Source organism: Lepisosteus oculatus, chromosome 12 (assembly GCF_040954835.1).
Source record: "Lepisosteus oculatus isolate fLepOcu1 chromosome 12, fLepOcu1.hap2, whole genome shotgun sequence".
Lineage (NCBI taxonomy): Eukaryota > Metazoa > Chordata > Actinopteri > Semionotiformes > Lepisosteidae > Lepisosteus > Lepisosteus oculatus.
In genome coordinates, this window is record NC_090707.1 from 8954038 (window position 1) to 8973231 (window position 19194).

The 19194-nt window shown below is 38.0% G+C and overlaps 1 protein-coding gene across 1 annotated transcript in view; it reads right to left on the reverse strand.

Annotated features, from left to right (window-relative positions):
• The window catches only part of LOC107078723 (uncharacterized), an 80662-nt gene that overhangs the window by 10230 nt on the left and 51238 nt on the right, over positions 1 to 19194 (reverse strand). Inside the window, exons 9-12 of the mRNA XM_015358290.2 lie at positions 15527 to 15589; positions 11954 to 11978; positions 7237 to 7301; positions 4531 to 4641 (exon numbers count right to left, since the gene is read on the reverse strand). Of these exons, the coding sequence (XP_015213776.2) occupies positions 4531 to 4641; positions 7237 to 7301; positions 11954 to 11978; positions 15527 to 15589 (264 nt within the window). The remainder of the gene's footprint in view (positions 1 to 4530; positions 4642 to 7236; positions 7302 to 11953; positions 11979 to 15526; positions 15590 to 19194) is intronic.

The window sequence follows — 19194 nt, forward strand, 5'->3', positions numbered from 1 at the left end:
CACACCTTCATGCATGCTACCAAGACAGCATGTGTCACTGACTCGGCAGTCTCTAAACTGTGAGACCAGGAGACGATGTACGTCATACCAACCAAACAGGAATATTCTATAGTAATATTGGAACTTAAACCCCTTTTATTTTAGACTTACACTGAAAGACCAGCATAATTTTTCAGCCTTTTAGCTTGAGGAAAAAGAGAAGTTTCCCAAAAGAGTTAAGAGAGGAACAAATAATGTTAATGATGAATAGCATCTAATAATGAGTCAATTTGATTTGTTCAGTAAATGTGATGGATTTGGCAACTATAATACATCACAGTGATTGCTTATGTGTGGTTTAACTTTAGTTATATTGTGTGATGGGCATTCGTTGTGTTTTTTGAAGGTTATGAGATCAAGGTGCATTAAACATCGCTAAATCACAAGCTTTCTTCTTACCCAAAGTAAGCTCTAATAATAACACATTTGTTATAATTGGAGAAAAAGTGGTGGAGGCGTTGAGAAATGTATTGATGCTCATAACGAGAAAACAATTGTAATTCCCAATTGTATTAAGATATCTTAAAACAATTTTCACAGAGGTGTACAGATCTAACTCTTTCTATACATACAACTTCTTGTTTTCCTGTTTACCATGTTATGCGTGAAAGCTGGCTAATTCTAAACAACTCCGCTTTCCATTAGATAAAGTGGGTACTCTTACAGTATACTCCAGTGAGGATTGAACTTTAAGTGTTTTCTAAATTAATGACAGATGGGAAAGTGCTACAGGATCTTTAGTAATACAGTACAAGGAAATACATTATAGAGATTACAACTAGAGAAATGATATGATTTAGAGTTGACTTCATAATCGCTATTAACCATTCAGGACAGTTATAGGAAAGCACGTTACATACTTTTTCATGAGGTAAAAATGCAAAAGCAAAACCAGTTCTAATCTAGAGCAGCTCTGAGACAACATAGCCAGAAATGTATGTTATTCAAAGCCACACCACACTCACCTGGGTCATGCTATGAAGTTCAAGGAGTTCTAGTCATTCCAAATTTTAAAAATTCATGAGAGGTGTGGGGCATTTCTTTCCTTTTTTCCCCCAAACCCAGTGAGTTTTATCAATCAGTCTGCAGACATCAGCCATGCACTTCTATGCCACCTGCCCAAGAACTCAGATATCCTGGTAATTCTGACAGGTCTCTGTGCTCTAGGTTCCAAGATGTTTTTAATTGGTTTCAATGGGAATTAGGAAATGCCATTTAACCTTCTTCTGAGGCACATAACACAGACCTGCCAGTGGCCCGCAGCTAGGCCTGCACAGCTCTGACACTCACCAGCACAGCTGGCATGTACAGACAAGGGAGCTGTCCATAGTGCTGATCCACACAGCAATGGGTTAACACTGTCCTGGAGAACAGCAACAGGGATATTTTTACACTGTTTATCTTGGCTAGCCTAATTAAAGTGTCACATCTCATTATCTGAGCTGTACTGTGCCTTGTCCGGAAGCAAATAGGATTATCAATCTTTCCATTTTTCATTCTTTCTCTATTTATTTATTTAATATCATTTATTACCTTTATGCTGCCTCTGGTACCCAAAACAGAATGAGGAATGCAGCCTTAATCCCATAGCTCTCCATTGTTACCTCAGTCCTGTCAGTCCCGAGATGTCCAACAACTGTGTCTAAGCCTCTGAACTTTCCTTTCAATCCCTGCCAGCTACAGCTCACCCATAGTTTTTAATGACAAAATGCACTTACAGTATGTCCGTTAGGAACTCTACTTTAAAAAAAAAACTAATAAGACAAGGCTCATTCTGAAAATGTTGCTGTTTTATGACAACTCACTCAGTTGTTCAGAAGCTTTTTGCATGTAGTTAACTTTAAAAAGTTGCAAAATATGCTGGTGATTATTATTTTGAATGTTACAAACAATGGTGCAGCACTGTTGATAGCACAGATATTGGATTGACAGCAGAGGTTTTTTTTAAAGGAAGCACACAGCACACAATACAAAGGTGAAACCATCAAAGGCAGTGGCCAGTGCACGAGATAAGTAAAAAAACTCTATTACATTTTTGAAGATATTAATGTAAATCTAATTTAATAAACATTTCCAAAGAATATGTACGTAATCTTTCCAGACAGGAAAGGCTGAAGAACACAACATTTGTTTACAAAAGAAAACAGATTGTATAACTTGGGAATGGAATTTATAGAGAGCAATATCTTCCTCACTGAAATGTTTTCAAAATTCTTTTTGAAGCTTATTCTAATGGGGGTACAAGATGGATCAAACTATTTAAGCAGTTAGTCAACAACTCATGCATGTTCCAGTGATTTTTTATCCAGTACAGGGTCATGGGGGAGCCAGAGCCTATCCCAACAAATAATGGGCGCAAGGCCGGATACATTCAAGGTGGCATATCCTTAGAATGGGACAGAATACACCCAGGATGGGACATCAGTCCATTGCCTGGAAGACAGAAACAATAACAACACACACTCACCCCTGGACCAATTTTCTCAGAAGCCAATTAACCTATCAGTAAGTCTTTGGACTGTGGGAGGAGACCTGAGATACAAATTCAATGCAGATAGTACCCCAGGAACTGAACCCAGGGTCCCAGCACTGCAAGGCAACACTTATCAACACTGGGCCACCATGCTGCCTTAAAACTACATCAAGGTATTTAAAGGGGAACGGCAGTCCCCATTTCTCAGATTTGTTATGATGTCTCTGTGACAAAATAAATTCATTGACAGCCTCTCACGATTTTACAAAAGGTGAACTTTGTGAAAGGACTCTATGGCCGCCATGTTGTTACAAACTACTGGTCTCACCACAGGCGAGAGCGAGAGTTTGCAAGAATCGAGGCAATCATGACTAATGCAATGCAATGTACGAAATGAATAAGTATAAGCAGTGCAGCAGACATTTCACCTCAGACATGTTTCTATGTGATCTGCATGCTGAGTTAACAAATATGTTGCATTTGTTGGCAAAACCGTCTTGATGTCAAAAGCAATGTTTCTATTGGATTAAAAAGGATGTTTTCAAAGACTAACTTGTTTACAGTGTAATAGGGCCTCACCGAAATTTTGTTTGCCTCTTTCTGAATCATAGAATACAGAGCTGCGCATACCTGAAAATGTAGTCTATTTTGTGATATAAATTGGAGGTTTTCACATTACTGTGTACATTTTACTTTCATTGTGGTTTGAATTGCACTCATCAATGATTATTTTTTCTAATTTTTTTCCAAAATATAAAATTAGTTTCCTTTTAATTACATTTTCAAGCCAGTTAAAGAGATTTGGACCATATTCTGGATAAGACAAAAACCCAAAATCGAAGATACAGTCTTAAATAAGCTAAGGCCAGTTTCCATAATATGAGTTTAAAACACAAAATATCTACTTAACCTAAGAGTCAACTGCGTTTTTCAACAACACACTTATCTTTTACTACCAGACATTATGCAGACTACTGCAGTTGACGTACTGCATTACCAGACAAGCTAATTGCATTCTATAACAACTCAAAGGGTGAACTTGAACATTTTATTTTAAATGGTTATTCTGCACTGCCATAGGTCAGGACTCACCAGTGTAAAACATCAGTGGAAGCTAAGAATCTGATGATCCAAGGTGAAATACATTTGAATTCTGTTTTTTTTATCCCTGTTTCTGTGCCCTTCCTGTACTAGAACATTCACACAACAAGGCTTTCTGTACAGCATCAAGAAAAGGATTGCATTTTCTTTTCCAGAGTGTTAATGATTCTTTCTGCTTTTGTGCAGTACACAAGGGTTAGGAGGCCAGTGTAGTAGAAATTAATAAATCTGTTTGCAGATACAGTCTGACATTTACAATTAATATTGAACCAAGCAGTGCTACCTTCCGGAAATGAACACTTTATAACCACCATTTAAAAGTGCTGGATAAGCAGATTTTATAAAGTTACAAGAAAGTGAGCTCATGGATGACTAGGTAGCAGTTCAGAAGCAGATGTGCCCACAATAGCCAGCTGTTTTTGTGAAGTTTCTTGTCATAGTTGGAAAGTGTGTTCAACTGAGATCAGACTTAGATCAGACTGGGAAAATGCCATGTTTCCAAATGAGTAAAAAATAGAAGAGGAATGAAATAACTTGAACACTGTATGAATTGGTTATATTGCTCTGTGTAGACGACCCCTAGAAAATCTCTGCTGTTATACGGGCCTGCCAATAAATTAAATTGGAGGACATCAGCTTCCAGCAGACGTCAAGTAATCAAAAACCACATAATAAATTGGGCAAATCAGTGCTCCTCAGATGCACATGATTTAAATATAGAATCATTTTAAAGTTTAAAAGAGATACCAACCTTAAACAGAAAAAAAACTATGGAATGCCATGCATCCTTTTTACTATCGTACATTTTACATTTATTTCAAATAAAAGCTTTCAAGTGGTTGTTCGACACAACAGTTCACACTGCTTGAAAGAAATCTAAGGTTGTCTCTGTATGACCACTGCTATGGAATACTTACCAGTGTGTCCATGTCATACTGGAGAGCTGACCTCATTCTCTCTGTCTTGGCCAGCTCATACTCTGTGAGAATGGGTTCAATCTTGGTTGGGGTATAGTGGCCACTCTTCAGCTAATAAAAGCAAAATAACATAGCTTTAACAAAGCATCAAACACAGCAGAAGCAATAGATAATAGATGCAACAATAGCTAGATAGTGATATTATTACTACTAGTAGTATTTTTTATTTCAGATTGCTCCATTCAAACATGAGAACATTCAGAGTTCTGTTTCTTAATTAAATCATTCTAGACTGTTACCCATTACCCTGTTCCGACTCTACAGCGAAATACAAGGATTTCAAATTAGCACAAAAAGCAATTAGATTCCTTTCTTTTTTAATCTTATTGCACCGATACAAGTGCTAAAACCTTTTCTCACATTCTCATCTGTGGCTTAATGTGATTCTCTGATTGGTATTTTCATGGGTGGACTTTTGAAAAGTTTTACATCTTGGAAGAAAAACTGCAGAATGAATAGACACTTTGATTTTTTAAACAGCAGGCTGTTTAACATCAGGCCTCTTAATATAATATAATACTACAGGAGAACCAGAAACGAAAATGTCTTTGCAGGTCTCCTCAGAGGATAATTTCAATTCATCTTTCTGAAATCATAATTATTCAGTCTCTTCACTGTGGTAGTGTTGTATTGTACATCTCAGAGCCTCCTTGCACCTTGCAGAACTGGGTTGTTTTGTTTTAACATCCACTGCAGGAGGCCTGCTGACAGCAGGAACATACTGTAAATCATTATATCTACAACAGAATATTTTTTTTTCAGCATCATAAACTTTCACCATCCAAAATATTTCCTGATCGTGTAATTGTTTACCCAGTGAGAAAGAGCCCATTGGTATCTTTCACCTAGACTGTACAATTTGTAAATGACCTACAATTCCTCAAGGTCAAATACCAGGACATAATGAACCTAGGGACCTGCCATTATAGCTTTAGTGTTTTCTTATGAACCTCGTTAGCCATGTTTTTCTTCTGACATTTATCTAACAGTCTGCCTATCCACAAGACTGTCAAGGGATCTTTGTATAGGGATTCTAGTCCAGTAATTACTGTGTCGCTCTGTGGCCCTGCACTCTGCTATCACAGCCTCAGCCCTGGTCACATTGAAAATGATGACTTAGTGCAAGGCAAGTGAAAAGCCAGGATTTGGGATTCCAGACAAATGTATGATCCACACAGTGATGTATTAACCTGACATTAATACATTTGCTGTATTAAAAGATAACTAATGGTCTGCCTTTATACGTGCATCACAATTATTAAACTGATTAATGTGATAAGTCAGTAGCTCCACATATGGTATAGACCTGAAATATATACCTGAAATATATTTTACCAGGGTCTATGTAACTTTATGACAGAGCAAAACATTACTCGAACAGCAGTTTATTTTATAATGTACACAAGCATGTTATTTTATAATAAACACCATGTAAACCATTTTTCTCTGTATGCTAAAAGGAAAGTGATATCGAGGCAAAGAGCAGGTTTCACCTGTCAAAATTCATGTTTTGTTCAAAAACAAAATTTAAATAAGATACCCAGGTCAATGCAAAAAAAAATAGCAGCAAGTGGGAAAAAATGAGTGTTTTGCAATGGAAAATGTATATGTACTGTTCCTGTTTTATTGCATGTTTAATGCTTTGAGGTAAAATAATTAAAATACCCTTATTTGCAAAGTTCTTGAGAAACCTCCAATATAAAAGATTGACAGACATTGAAAAGGTAAAGCATTATCATGAAGCATATTTTACAGCCAATTAAGCCTTCAAAGAAAAACTTTGAATATAGTTTAAATAATTATAATTTAAATAATTCTCACTCTTTTAATAGTAACATCTGCCTTTTGTCCTTATCCAGTATGTGAACACTCTCTGCTTCAGATGAATATATTATTAAAACAGTCTCCTGGGGTTATTGTTTAGTAAATGAATTAACAGGCATATGACATAGACCAGGCCAAATAAATGATAGTTTATCTTAATTTTCACATTATAGTGTAAACACTGTCACATTAAATTAGGCAGCTCAAAATTTATCTCTACAGTGGCAAATTCCAAGTGGAAGCCTTAAAAAGCTGACAAAATTAACTGAAAACAAACATGTATAAGGTCCTGCTGAAACATGAAAGAAAACTGGAGATATATTCTGCCAGTAACACAGACTTTTCTGCAGCAGCAAAATGAGTATAAATTACTTAAACTAAACAATTTGTCACAGGTTGATTACTTTGTAGGGACAACAGGAGTGACAATTTGTCATGCTGTATGGGAAAATAACAGTGTGGAGACTCGGATGGGGTGGGATGCTCCCTACCTTTAAGTGCATCCTGTTCACAGGACCTCCATTAGGGCAGTAAGGCTGTATGAAGCCAGCTTGAACAATTCTTGTATTGTGTTTTGTTCCCCCTGTACTTTTAAATGTAGTGTCGCATCTTCATTTGTTTTATTTATTGTTAGGAGAGACATGTTTCCTGTCAAACACTATTCATTCTGACATTATGTGCAGCAGGCAATGTTTCGTTGTTTTCCATTTAAATATTGTACAAGATAAATACCTCTATAAAATCATACCAAAAGTAGAGGTGGCAGATTACCCACAATGCACTGCGGCAAAGACCACAGTGGTCAAAACAGTTGCCACTCACCTGGGGCACAGAGACTACCCAAGTCCATGTCTCAGAGTCCTCCAAACCAGCTTTCGCTGCGCTGCCTGTTAATTACACACACAACACAGCACTTACAGATGTTAACTACTAATTACACTGGAAGTGCTTTTAGAATTGAGAAAAGACGTCTACAACAAGCTATGCAGCCACGCTGTTGAATCTGATGTTTTTAGAGAAATTACCACACACGAGTTTTGGATCAATTTACTACTGAAAGCCAAATGAGCTTTGATGTGAGCTTCGATGGGCCAACGGCCTCCTCTTATTTGCAAAATTTGTATTTTTCTGAATCTACAGCAGCATTCTACAGTTCATTAAATTTATCATAAACACCCTATAATCTATCTCCTGTGTTCCACACAACTGCACAATGCCTACTCATCCTTTAGCAGGCCAGCACAGGCTTTTCCATACTGTCAGTCTGCACTATATGCAAAAGCAAAAGGCTTGAATTGTGTCAAACAACCAAATCAAAAAAGCACAAGGGCATATTACTAAAAAACATTTTTGCTCTGAAACCTAAAAAGCTGGGGTTTATTTTTTAATGCATTTCAAATATACAGCAAGGCTTATGAGCATCCTGAAAACAATTTCATGGGCAATGAGTTTTAAGAAATTGAAAGTAATTATTCTAAACAAAAGGCTCATATCGCAGAGCTGTGGACAAACTTTTTAACTCCCTGAAACTTTCTAAACAATATTTTATTTTGATGAAAGGATCTAGTGTTTTTTTTTTCACTCCCAGTTCCTCTTGTGGCCTTCATTACAGGGCCTACAGTATGAAATTCTACATTTCAGCCCAGATTCCCACAAACACACACACACAACACGCCCGACTTCCTGAGCCTAATGTCATCTTGCAAGACTGTATCTCTTCTTTTTTCTGCCCCCTATCTCCTGCACCCACCTTTTTGCCTGGTTAGTCACCTGGATGGGAGACCTCCTGGAAAAGCTCAGGTTGCTGCTGGAAGAGGTGTTAGGGGGGCCAGTAGGGTCACTCACCCTGCGGTCTGTGTGGGTCCTAAAGCCCCACTATAATGACGGGGACACTATACTGTAAAAAGGCGTCGTCCTTTGGATGAGACGTAGAAAGGAGGTCCTGTCTCTCTCTGAATTCCAGGGCATTCCCATTCAAGGTTCTGAATCTCTGTGAATGACTCTTTAAAAATCCCAGGGCAGAGTGGGGGTGTTATCCTGGTGTCGTGGCCAAATGCCCCCCTGGCCTCTACCTAGCATGGCCTCCTAATTATCTCCATCTATGATTGGCTTTATAAGATTGTTCTCCTCCTCACTCATAGCTGATGTGTGGTTTGCTTGCAGGCTCACACTTTCTGCTGTCACATCATCCAGGTAGGTGCTACACACTGGTGTTGGTGGAATAGAGTCCCTATTACCTGTAAAGCGCTTTGTGTGGAGTGTCTAGAAAAGAGCTTTATAGGTATAAGTATTATTTATTTTCTATTTTTACCCATAAATTCAACTTTATACTTGGAAGTGTCTTTTCATTTCTCCAATTGTTTCAGGGAAAGCACTCTAAGGTAAAAGGCTTCTTGGCATATAAAATTAGGTTCCAGCATCATCGAAGGAAGAAGCATCTGCATAATGTTAGAAACAAGCTGTATCTCCTCCTGCTGTAAACTCCAACCCAATGAGCAACTCTGATCTCTGGAACAGAAAATTAGAGCTGACAGGAGTGCCATATTTCCACTGAGGTGAGGTACTGTATGTAATGCAACAGACTAATCATGTACAGTACATCTAACCTTAAAGAAACCTTATTTGGCAAGCGCATTAATGATCTATTAACTCTCATAAAGGGGTAATTATTTGTTATTATTTTGTTATTATTATTATTCTGCAATTTGTATAATCATGAATCTCACTGTTGTTAAAATTAAATAGCTTGGTTTGTTTGCTGAAGTTATTATATAAATGCAATCACTGTATTTCTAAATGCTGTAAAAAAAACATTTTTCAACCCAATATTAACTTTTCAGCTGATGACAAAGCTTCTTTAGAAAAAGCAGACAGCAGATAAACTGACTAAAAGATTAAACTGACAGACACAATTCTGAAGAAAAGGCAGTGTTCAGACCATGTGTCTCTGTCAAGAAAGATGTGAAAATAACCGACTCCACATTTGGTATCAGTAGAGATTTTGACGTAAGAGCGTGTACTGTATTAAATATTCAAAAACATGCAGAGCTTTTCAATTCACTATTTCATGGGTGCATAATGTAGCACAGACTGCTGATCTTCTAGCAGAACCTAAAATGTGCTTAAAAAGGTGAGGTTCATTAAGGAATCTTGTTGCAAATTGATCCAATGATGTCATCCAGCTGTTTCCTAAAAATAAGCCATAGTATCAGCTTCAAAAATGGTTGATATTTATAGCCTTCTGAGAATTCCTTTAAATAAAATCTGAGAAATATAAATCTACAGTATAATAACATTTTGCTCTCTGGAAATTCAATGTAAGCTTCTGGAATGATATACTGTAGAGGCCCCCAAAGGTGTCCTTCTTCCCTGTTGTATAAAAAGAGAAGACACAGCACTTTGTCAGTAATACCATGCATCATATTAGGTAAGGTCAGGGAGCTCTCTGAAGACTGCAAACAAATGTTCATTGACCTCCACAAATATGGACTGGAAAAAAGCTATATCTACCAAAAATAATAATAATAATAATAATAATAATAATAATAATAATAATAATTCCTTACACTTATATAGTGCTTTTTCTGGGAACTCCACTCAAAGCGCTTATTATGTAATTTTAGGCCACTTGTATAGTGGTAATTATACCCAGAAGAAAAGTGTATTTGGTCACCAGGCCCAAATGGTTTGGGAGGCAACCTTAAATTGGAGGGCAACTACGGGAGATACTACTGTACATCCTACAGTAACTAGCATCTCTGGGATACAAATTGTCAGAAACTACCCTTCAGCATTGCCTACAGTACATGAGTGTGGGAGTCATGGCTGAGCTGCAAAGTAGACGTACAGTATACAAGGATGAAATTCCATTTTTCCAGACTAAACCTGAATACCTGAAGTCTTTTGATTAGACAAAATGAAATTTTAGCTTTTTTTGGACAAGCTCATCATCATTATGCTTGTTTTTAAGAAAGTGAAGCTCTGGAGAAAACATGGTGAAATATAGCGGGTCAATTATGTTTTGTGTTTGTCAGGGATATATATTGGAGCCCACAAACCGGGACATTTTTGCCCAATGCCTTTTCCCCTCTGCAAAGAAGCTTCATGTACTTTCCAGCATAAAAAGGATCCAACAAAGGAATGGTTAAAATAAAAATAAGAAAACATTCCTCAACGAAAGGCCTAGAGCCATTCTGCATTGAAGAACAGGCAAAAATCCCATATCAGATGTACTAGAACAGAACTATACAGAAAGCACAGTACAGGAAGTATCTTGTTAATATAATCCCTGCAGAGGAGAATTTCCAAATACTAACTACAGGAGTGTGAATAAACATGACAGTCTTGTTTTCTACACTTCTTTAGGACAAATATCTTTTCTGACAGTGCAATGCTAGCAATATTGCATTTTTTATTTTTAAATAAGATCTTTTATGTATTCTGTAAATATTTCTGTTATATGATGGTTTTGATCCCATCAGGAGTAATAACTGTGGAGGGTAGAGTAAGTCTCTCTATATACTGTATATATTAGCAACATACTGGACATACACATAATTCTATTCTTGCATTCTGTCTCTTGATAGACGTGTACTATTAAACAACCACAAAATGGTGACACGATTAGAGCATAAAAACAACTGCAATTAAACATTTTCCACTCATTTTTCCATTTAATACACTCGAGTTTAATTTCACCACCAGGGACCAGCAGGGGGAGCTCTGTGCAATTTCTTTTTATTTTTTCTCCCCTGATTTTATTCAACTCTACACAGCAATCACATTCTAATTAAAAAGGACTGCACATATAACCAGAGGTGACTCCATTAAAACAGTCTAGGTCAAACATGTGCAAGTGAGTTACCAGATAGCTGGTGAAAGATGTTTCCTGTTTCACTATTTATGCATGTATTTAATTAATTCACACATTCATAGATCTTTAATGGTATTCAACTTTTAAGTATTAAGCTCATATAAAGACTCTGGAGGGTTGATATAAATAGTTAAGATAATCCTCAATGAAATGTGTTATTCATGCTGGAATATTAGGCTGAGAATGAAAGTCAAGTGAAAAAGGTACAGTGGCTTGAGATCTTGTTACAAGGAGAAGAGAGTCAATTACTACTTTAGAGTCAAAATAAAGAATATTGATCTCTCTGGCTTTCGTCCAGAATAAACAACTGCTTATATGTCGAGGTTTTGTGACATGTAAGGAGGGCAGGGGTTTGGGGTTTAAAATAAAGAATAAAAAAAGGGGATTCCTTGACATTGGCTGGGTTTTGGGGTTCCTGTGCACTGCTGACGTCATGTGGAGATAAAAGCCACCCTCATTACTACCTCTCCAACAGACACGGGGCTAGGTGAGCTGTTCCACTGTATCTCAACAGGGACACATTTACAACATCAGGGACATCCTTCCTTTATCAGAGCCCTCTAAAACCAAAGGTGGCAATTCCCCACAGAATACAGTACTTCCATTCTGAACAGGTGACGGACGTTTTACATGCTGAACTAACAGTACCGCATTCAACAGTTTTACCTTTCAACGGGACCCTCGAAGGGTTCTGAAAGAAAAAGAAAAACCGAAAGAGCGCAAATTAGGATTTTTATTTAAACACTCCTGCTTCAGAAAGGGCTTGGGCCACAGATTAAATGGAAAAAAAAATGAAATAACAGGAATGGCTGACACTTGTTCATTCTTATTAATGAAAAAGGATTATCTTCATGCCATTTAAATTCTCACTACCTCCTTTATCAGGTAAAGAAGGGATACATTAATTTCTTCTCCCCTGTTCTTTCTTTAGTAGGATTTTTTTTGTAGGAAAAGCCATTACGCCTATCTTAACAAAGTGAGCTGGGATACAATGGTGCCCTTGGAAAGGTTATTGGTGATTAGGAAGGGTAGGAAATCGTGAAGTATAATCCCAACGGACAAGCTTTCAGTCCAGGCCTTTTATTGAGAGGACTGATACTGACGCCATTATGGATTTGTAATAAATAGTCTTCCAGTTCTGATAGTCCCATTTACACATGAATCTCTCATCAAAATTCTAAAGTTCCTGTCTAATTAATTGACTTTTTCAAATGAGATGTTCGGCGGGCACAGAAAAAAAGAATGTTTTTGTTCCTTTAAGAATTAGGGCAGAAATTTCCCAAGGCAACCCCATAACTGTGCTTCATTTACGTAACTTTAAGACCATAATCAAATTTGAAAATGAGAGCAAATCCTTTGGCAAATGTTGCTCCTTTGATAGGTTAGTAGCCAAGCATATCAATAATGTTGATTAGCTGTTTCTTAAAGGAACCCAGAGGTCAGGCATCTACTGAACCACTTGACTGAGAAGTCTGTTCCAGACCCATTCAACTCTGTGTGTAAACATGTGCTTTCCTTTTCTCCATTCTAAATTCTCTTCTGTTCCTTAGTCATTGTTTCACTACCGAGAATGAAATAGTCCCTTAGTCCCAATTTATAACCCTTAGAATTATAAATTGGGATTTGAAACTCTCAAATCTGATTTGTTCTATACTGAAGTACAGTCCCATGAGAAGAGGAATTATTCCTGTTTCTCTTCCTTGAACTCTTTCTAAAGCTACAGCATAATACCCTTTCTGTAGTATGGTGACAAAAACTGAATACAATATTCTAGATGAGGTTATTATACATATTATAAATGTCTCAGGAAGCATGGTGATATAATGGTTAACATTGCTGCCACGCAGTGTTGGGGCCCTGGGTTCAATTTCAGACCCGGGGTGCTGTCTGCGTGAAGTCTGTATGTCGTCCCCATGTTCACATGGGTTTCCTCCCTCAGTCCAGAGAGATACAAATAGGTTAATTAGCTTCTGCAGTGTGCCCTGCAGTGTATCAGTAGCTAGACTCAAAACCTTCTTTTTTAGAAGGGCTTCTATTTAACTGGTTCTGTGTGCCCCTTGGCTTTCCTACTGTACTCCATACCTTAATTTTTCTTTGTTGTTTTTGTTCTGTAAAGCACTTTGAGAACCCACTTTTAAAGGAGCTATGTGAAAATAAAGTCTATTATTACCGTGCCTCGTGCCAGTTGCTTGCTGGGATAGGTTCATGACCCCGCATTAGATAAAGCGGTTAGAAATTGGATGGGTGGATTGAAATGTCTTGAGTGCTCAAGAATAGGAAACAAAGTCTTCTCCCCATGCAAAAAGCAGCTACTGTATAGACAAGGCCGGCCCAGGTACTGTCGGTGGTCCACTATGCTCGTGCTTTAGTAAACCCAAGTTTCCAAGGAGGAAAAGACACACTAAAGACCATTCTCTCTTACAGGGTTAAATCGTGCACAGACCAGAAGAATGACACAACAATAAATACTAACATGAAAGAGAATGCACAGATACAGGCTACATGATTGAGGAATCAAAAGTTAGCTGAACTTGCAGGTGCAGATACAGTATGTTAAAAGCAAAGATGTGTTGAAACTATTGCAGAATATGCCCTGACATTTACATCAGTGAAACAGGAGGAAGACTGGCTGATTGTTTTAGGGAGCATGGCAGAGCTATGAGGATAAAATATCCCTTATTTTACCACATCTGACCATGACAGAAATGATGTCTCTGTCTGTAACCTTTCCCATGGGATTCTAAGACTCCTGGGCTTTCATTAAAAGCTGAAATTATCCTAGTCTTGGCTCACTCCTCACCCCTCCCTCCCCAAGCCCTCAATGATCCTCTTCTGATATTCCACTCGTCTCCTTAGAGCTTTTCTCCCAAATTCCCATCTTTTCATCCCTTTTTTAACCTCCACCCTACCTCTTTACCAGACATCTCTGCTCTCCCACTTGCACGCACCTTGAAGAAAGCTTGACACCTGTAACGCAGTGCAAATTTACTCCTTTTTACTTTCCAGCATGGAATTTACCTCAACATGCTCCTTCAGGTTTTAAAGATGCTTATTCAGTTGCTGCAAGTCATTTTGCACCTACTGTAGTTGCTTTAAACCCTTTCAGACTGCATCCTCTCTCTTCTTTCAGAAGCACTGTCCCAGCTGGCATCAAAGACATCAGCAGGGTGCACTGAACAATGTTTGAAGGGCTCCGCACGCTGTTATTGTAGAGCGCTAAGGGCAGCCTGTTACTAGGAATTTTCTGGGATCAGTATGATTTCAGCACCACTGGCAAAACGAATTTCTAAATCTCTGTTTTCTCTTTACTGAAAAACCTTTTAGATTACATACAGTAAGTCATTTTAAGACTTTACTCCTAATGAAATAATGCCAGTAATGTAGCTCAGTGCACTTGACAGTTCAGATCAGAAGCCTCCCATTTTGAGTTGTGGAAAAAAAAGTATACTGTGAGTCACCGTAGAATTTTTGTTATTACTGGTGTCGTTAGGCACACCCCACAAAAGGATACGCTTGACAAGTCTGATGAACAATTATTGTTTGATGCTTGGTTTACAAGTTAATGCATTTTCATAGAACTACTAGAAAGATAAAAACAGGCTGGAGGGACAAAGCCTGTTATTTGTTCTCTTTCCCAAACTGGAGGAGTAAAACACTAAATGCCAGAATGGCATTTCATGAGTTCTACACTATTATCACTAATTGAAACTCTTGCCCCGCAGAGTTCATGAGACCTTAAAACTAATAACTAAATTCAACTTAAGAGTAAATACAGTTCTATATCTGGAACATTCAATATTCACTTAAAAAAGTATAATGGACAATTACCCTTCTATTTCTAATAAAACCTTCTTCCTCGGCATTTCTTTAACCAACTTCCAACAAACCTGTTTATATGATGTGGTAATATTAATATGCAATGGATTATCACAGAAGGACATAAATTAATAGACAAAAAAATTAATTAACAGTTAAACATGTAATTGTTCACATATTGAGACAGGAAATGGGAAACAAACTAAAGAATTAATCAATTGGCCTGTTAACAACTAATTACCAAGCAATCACTACCAAACAGTTTAGTCCAAATAAATAGTACTAATAATCAACACAAATGTCTATCATAAACAAACTTAATGATGTCTTTTCTGGTATTATTCTGTAAAGAAAACAGAATTGCCTATCCATTACCACAGATAATGTGCACAGGAGAGATAATGGAGTGTGAGAAGGATTTACCTGCATGGAGTAGGCCTCTTGAGAACTCTGTGTTTGTGTACAAGTCTGGTTTTGCGCACCCACCTAGCGTGACAGGAACACCCAATTAGGCAGAAACAAACACATTAGCACTCTCATCAGGACTCTCACTATCTTTCTCTGCAGCACTGCCACAAACTTCACTGCTCTCCTTCAGTCGCCCAGTCTCAGAGTCTTCTTACCTTTGGCCTTCCCAGTCTGGTACACTACATTGGATAGTACTTTTTGTCCAGTACTGTGTGTACACAAACACTGTCCTGCGCCTAAAACAAAATCTTATCGTTCAAGAAAAAAGTACTGTTCTGCACAACTTTAACGTGACAATTATGGAGTCAACATCACTACATTCACCTGGACATACAGTGTTATTTCTAGTCAGTATGGTTCATGCACACAGAAATATACAAAATAAGACAGTAAAGTATGTGGTGAAAGCAGAACGGCACATTGGCCAGACCTCCTTTTTAGGACGTCACCTAGCAGCAGTAGTTTTGTGGGAAAAGAAAGTTGTTCAGTTCAGAGCTCTTTCATTAACTTGATTAATATCCTAATTACTGGCAGTAAGCACTCCTGTTAGATGAAAAAGGAAGAAAAGCCCAAAGAAAGTTTGGGCTTCTGATGATGATGTATCACAGCTTGCTTGGCAGATGTTCCTGAAGGGGGTGTTTTCTGGACCCGTAAAGCGCGTGAATGAAAAGCAGGATGAGGAACCAAAATAAATCGCTGCTCACAATACTATCACTTATAAAAACAGAGTAAACATCTAAGACCTGGAGCAAAAGAAAAAAAAAGTAAAAAATGCTTACCAATGATACTGAACAATTTCTCATTAAAAATAAGCAATGTCACTTCACAATCTGTCACAATCTTGCCTTTGAATACTTGCAAGGTGTGATAGAGTTTGACGAGATTTCTCAAACACAGGTGTAGTAGCACAAGCCAGGGATGACAGCAAACCTGTGGTCTTAAGACCACATCCAGAGCAAAGCTTGAAGATTAACATGTTATAAGGGTTATAAAGTTCACGTTGACACTGAACTTTCCTCCGCATTGTTGCAAATAGATAAATCCGCAGAACAATATTGTCCCCACACTGGAACCTATAAAATCAGTAACATACTCTCCCTCAAATATCAGAATATCTTTCTGAATATTGGTAATAACAATGGTTCATTTTCTATGATTAGAACATGCTGAGAACATCATGAATCATTTATTATTATAATAATAATATTATTACACTTTTCTGGACACTCCATTCAAAGCGCTTTACAGGTAATGGGGACTCCCCTCCACCACCACCAATGTGCAGCCCCACCTGGATGATGCGACGGCAGCCATAGTGCGCCAGAACGCTCACCACACATCAGCTATCAGTGGGGAGGAGAGCAGAGTAATGTAGCCAATTCATAGAGGGGGATTATTAGGAGGCCATGATTAGTAAGGGCCAATTGGAAATTTGGCCAGGACACCGGGGTTACACCCCTACTCTTTTCGAGAAGCGCCCCGGGATTTACAAGGTCCTGAGAAGGACCTCGGTTTTACGTCTCGTCCGAAGGACGGCGCCTGTTTATAGTATAGTGTCCCCGTCACTATCCTGGGGCATTAGGACCCACATGGACCGCAGGGTGAGCGCCCCCCGCTGGCCCCAATAACACCTCTTCCAGTGCAACGTTAGTTTTTCCCAGGAGGTCTCCCATCCAGGTACTGACCAGGCTCACACCTGCTTAGCTGCAGTAGGTTGCCAGTTGTGAGTTGCAGGGTGATATGGCTGCTGACAATTATTCACAGAGAGCTAAGTAATTTTATATAAATTGACTTTACAGCATTGCCTGTTGTTTATTTTTTTACTCCTTTGAGTTAAGGAATTAATTTGACCCAGATTCAAGCTCCAAAAAACAGCACATCCCTTTGACTTATTTGTACTTCAGACACCTTATGCCTTCTAGCAAGACTGACATTTCTAGGCACTCGGAATGTAGTACTCATAAAAATATAATTACAAATGAGGATTATGAATTAATAATTGATAAAGATGGAAAGAACACCTTTTTTCAGTATTTATGTTCTATTATGGAATCCTAAGTGACCCGTAACATTTAGGGCCTAGTTTCACAATGCCTGATAAGCACATACAGTGTGAATTATACTGTTTAAAAGTCAAGATAAGCTTCACTAGAGAAAAAGAAATCTTGTAAAAAAGCAATCAAATAAGGAAGTATCCAGAGGAAATAAGGGATCCTACCCATATAGGAACATCTCATGAAGTGCTGGTGGGGAAAGTTTCAAGTGTTTGTCAACGTATCTCAACATACTCAACAAACAACATAAAGTGAGTGATTGGAACAGTCTGTGGAATATTCGAGTTTAGAGTGGAAGAGAGAATAGATGAAGGCTGCCTGTTAAACTCTACAAATTACAGAAACTATTCATCATTTTTTGAAAAAAAAAAGCTACCAGACCACACTACAGGTGTCAAATAATTTACTAAGAAAGGGTCAAATTTAAAGAGCTATTCAGAGCCCAAGGCATTAGACTATTCCCTGCCCTGGTTTAACAGACATAGTAACTTCGTAGTGTATATACTGTATTTTAAGAAAAGCTACACCTTCATAAAATGTGCAGGATATCCTCTTTTTTTCAATTGTTTGATGAAGTTGTTACCCATACTAATTGCACACTGCATTTAAAAATTGGGCCCTGGGAGTCCCATACATTCCAATGAAAGGATCCAGCCATTTAACATTCACACCTGTTCAGGACCTGGTTTTCTGCTATTGTAGCTGCTCTGTTGCACATGCCTATTTTCAGCTCAGGGATAGTATAAAGAGCACTAGCTACTCAAGTCCCTGTACTATACTAATGGAAGCCTCAGTCAGAACATTAGATAAATTGAAATTCTATGTAAAGCTTCTTGTACAGCATGAACACTAAGATTGGGAGCCTCCATTTCCCAGGTCTACTGAGAACTGCCAGGACACATAGATTCCTAATTGGATAAATTCATTACTACATGTTTGTAGCACAATTCACGGTCCATCTGCTATGCTGGGAACAAAGGCATTCTCAGTTGTAGTTCTAAAGTGCTGGTGCTATGCCAGATATACTGTACCAGTTTGCTGTAGCACACCATAGTAAAAGAAAAGTAAAAGAACACTACAGTAAAGCACACGGAAAGTATGGTAAATTATGACTCCAACTATGGGACCCCAAGAAAATGCAAAGTAAATGCATAGCATACAGTATGTTATGTTAAACATGAGGCAACTACAACCTGATTGTACATATGAAACATTAAATGCTTTAAGGAGATCCAGTCATTCATTCAATTTTGAACTGTCATGTATGCACGAGAAAACCCTATACTGAATACAGGTGCATGAATACCCACAGGAAGCAATATGTTTTATGTGCTTATGTATTTTGAATATAAGGCCATATGTTAATAACTGAAAAGAGGCAAGTCTTTTTTGTGACTTCTTCCCTTAGGGAATTCATTGTCTTTATTTCAAAGCTTAAGGACTCTGAATGTCAGGATCTTAGAAAATGTTCCATTGAGTTATGACAGCTCAGAGCACCTACTACATTTACTGTCCTACTGTATAAGCACTGTGCATGACGAATAAACTGAACAGAACTGTCCTCTGACA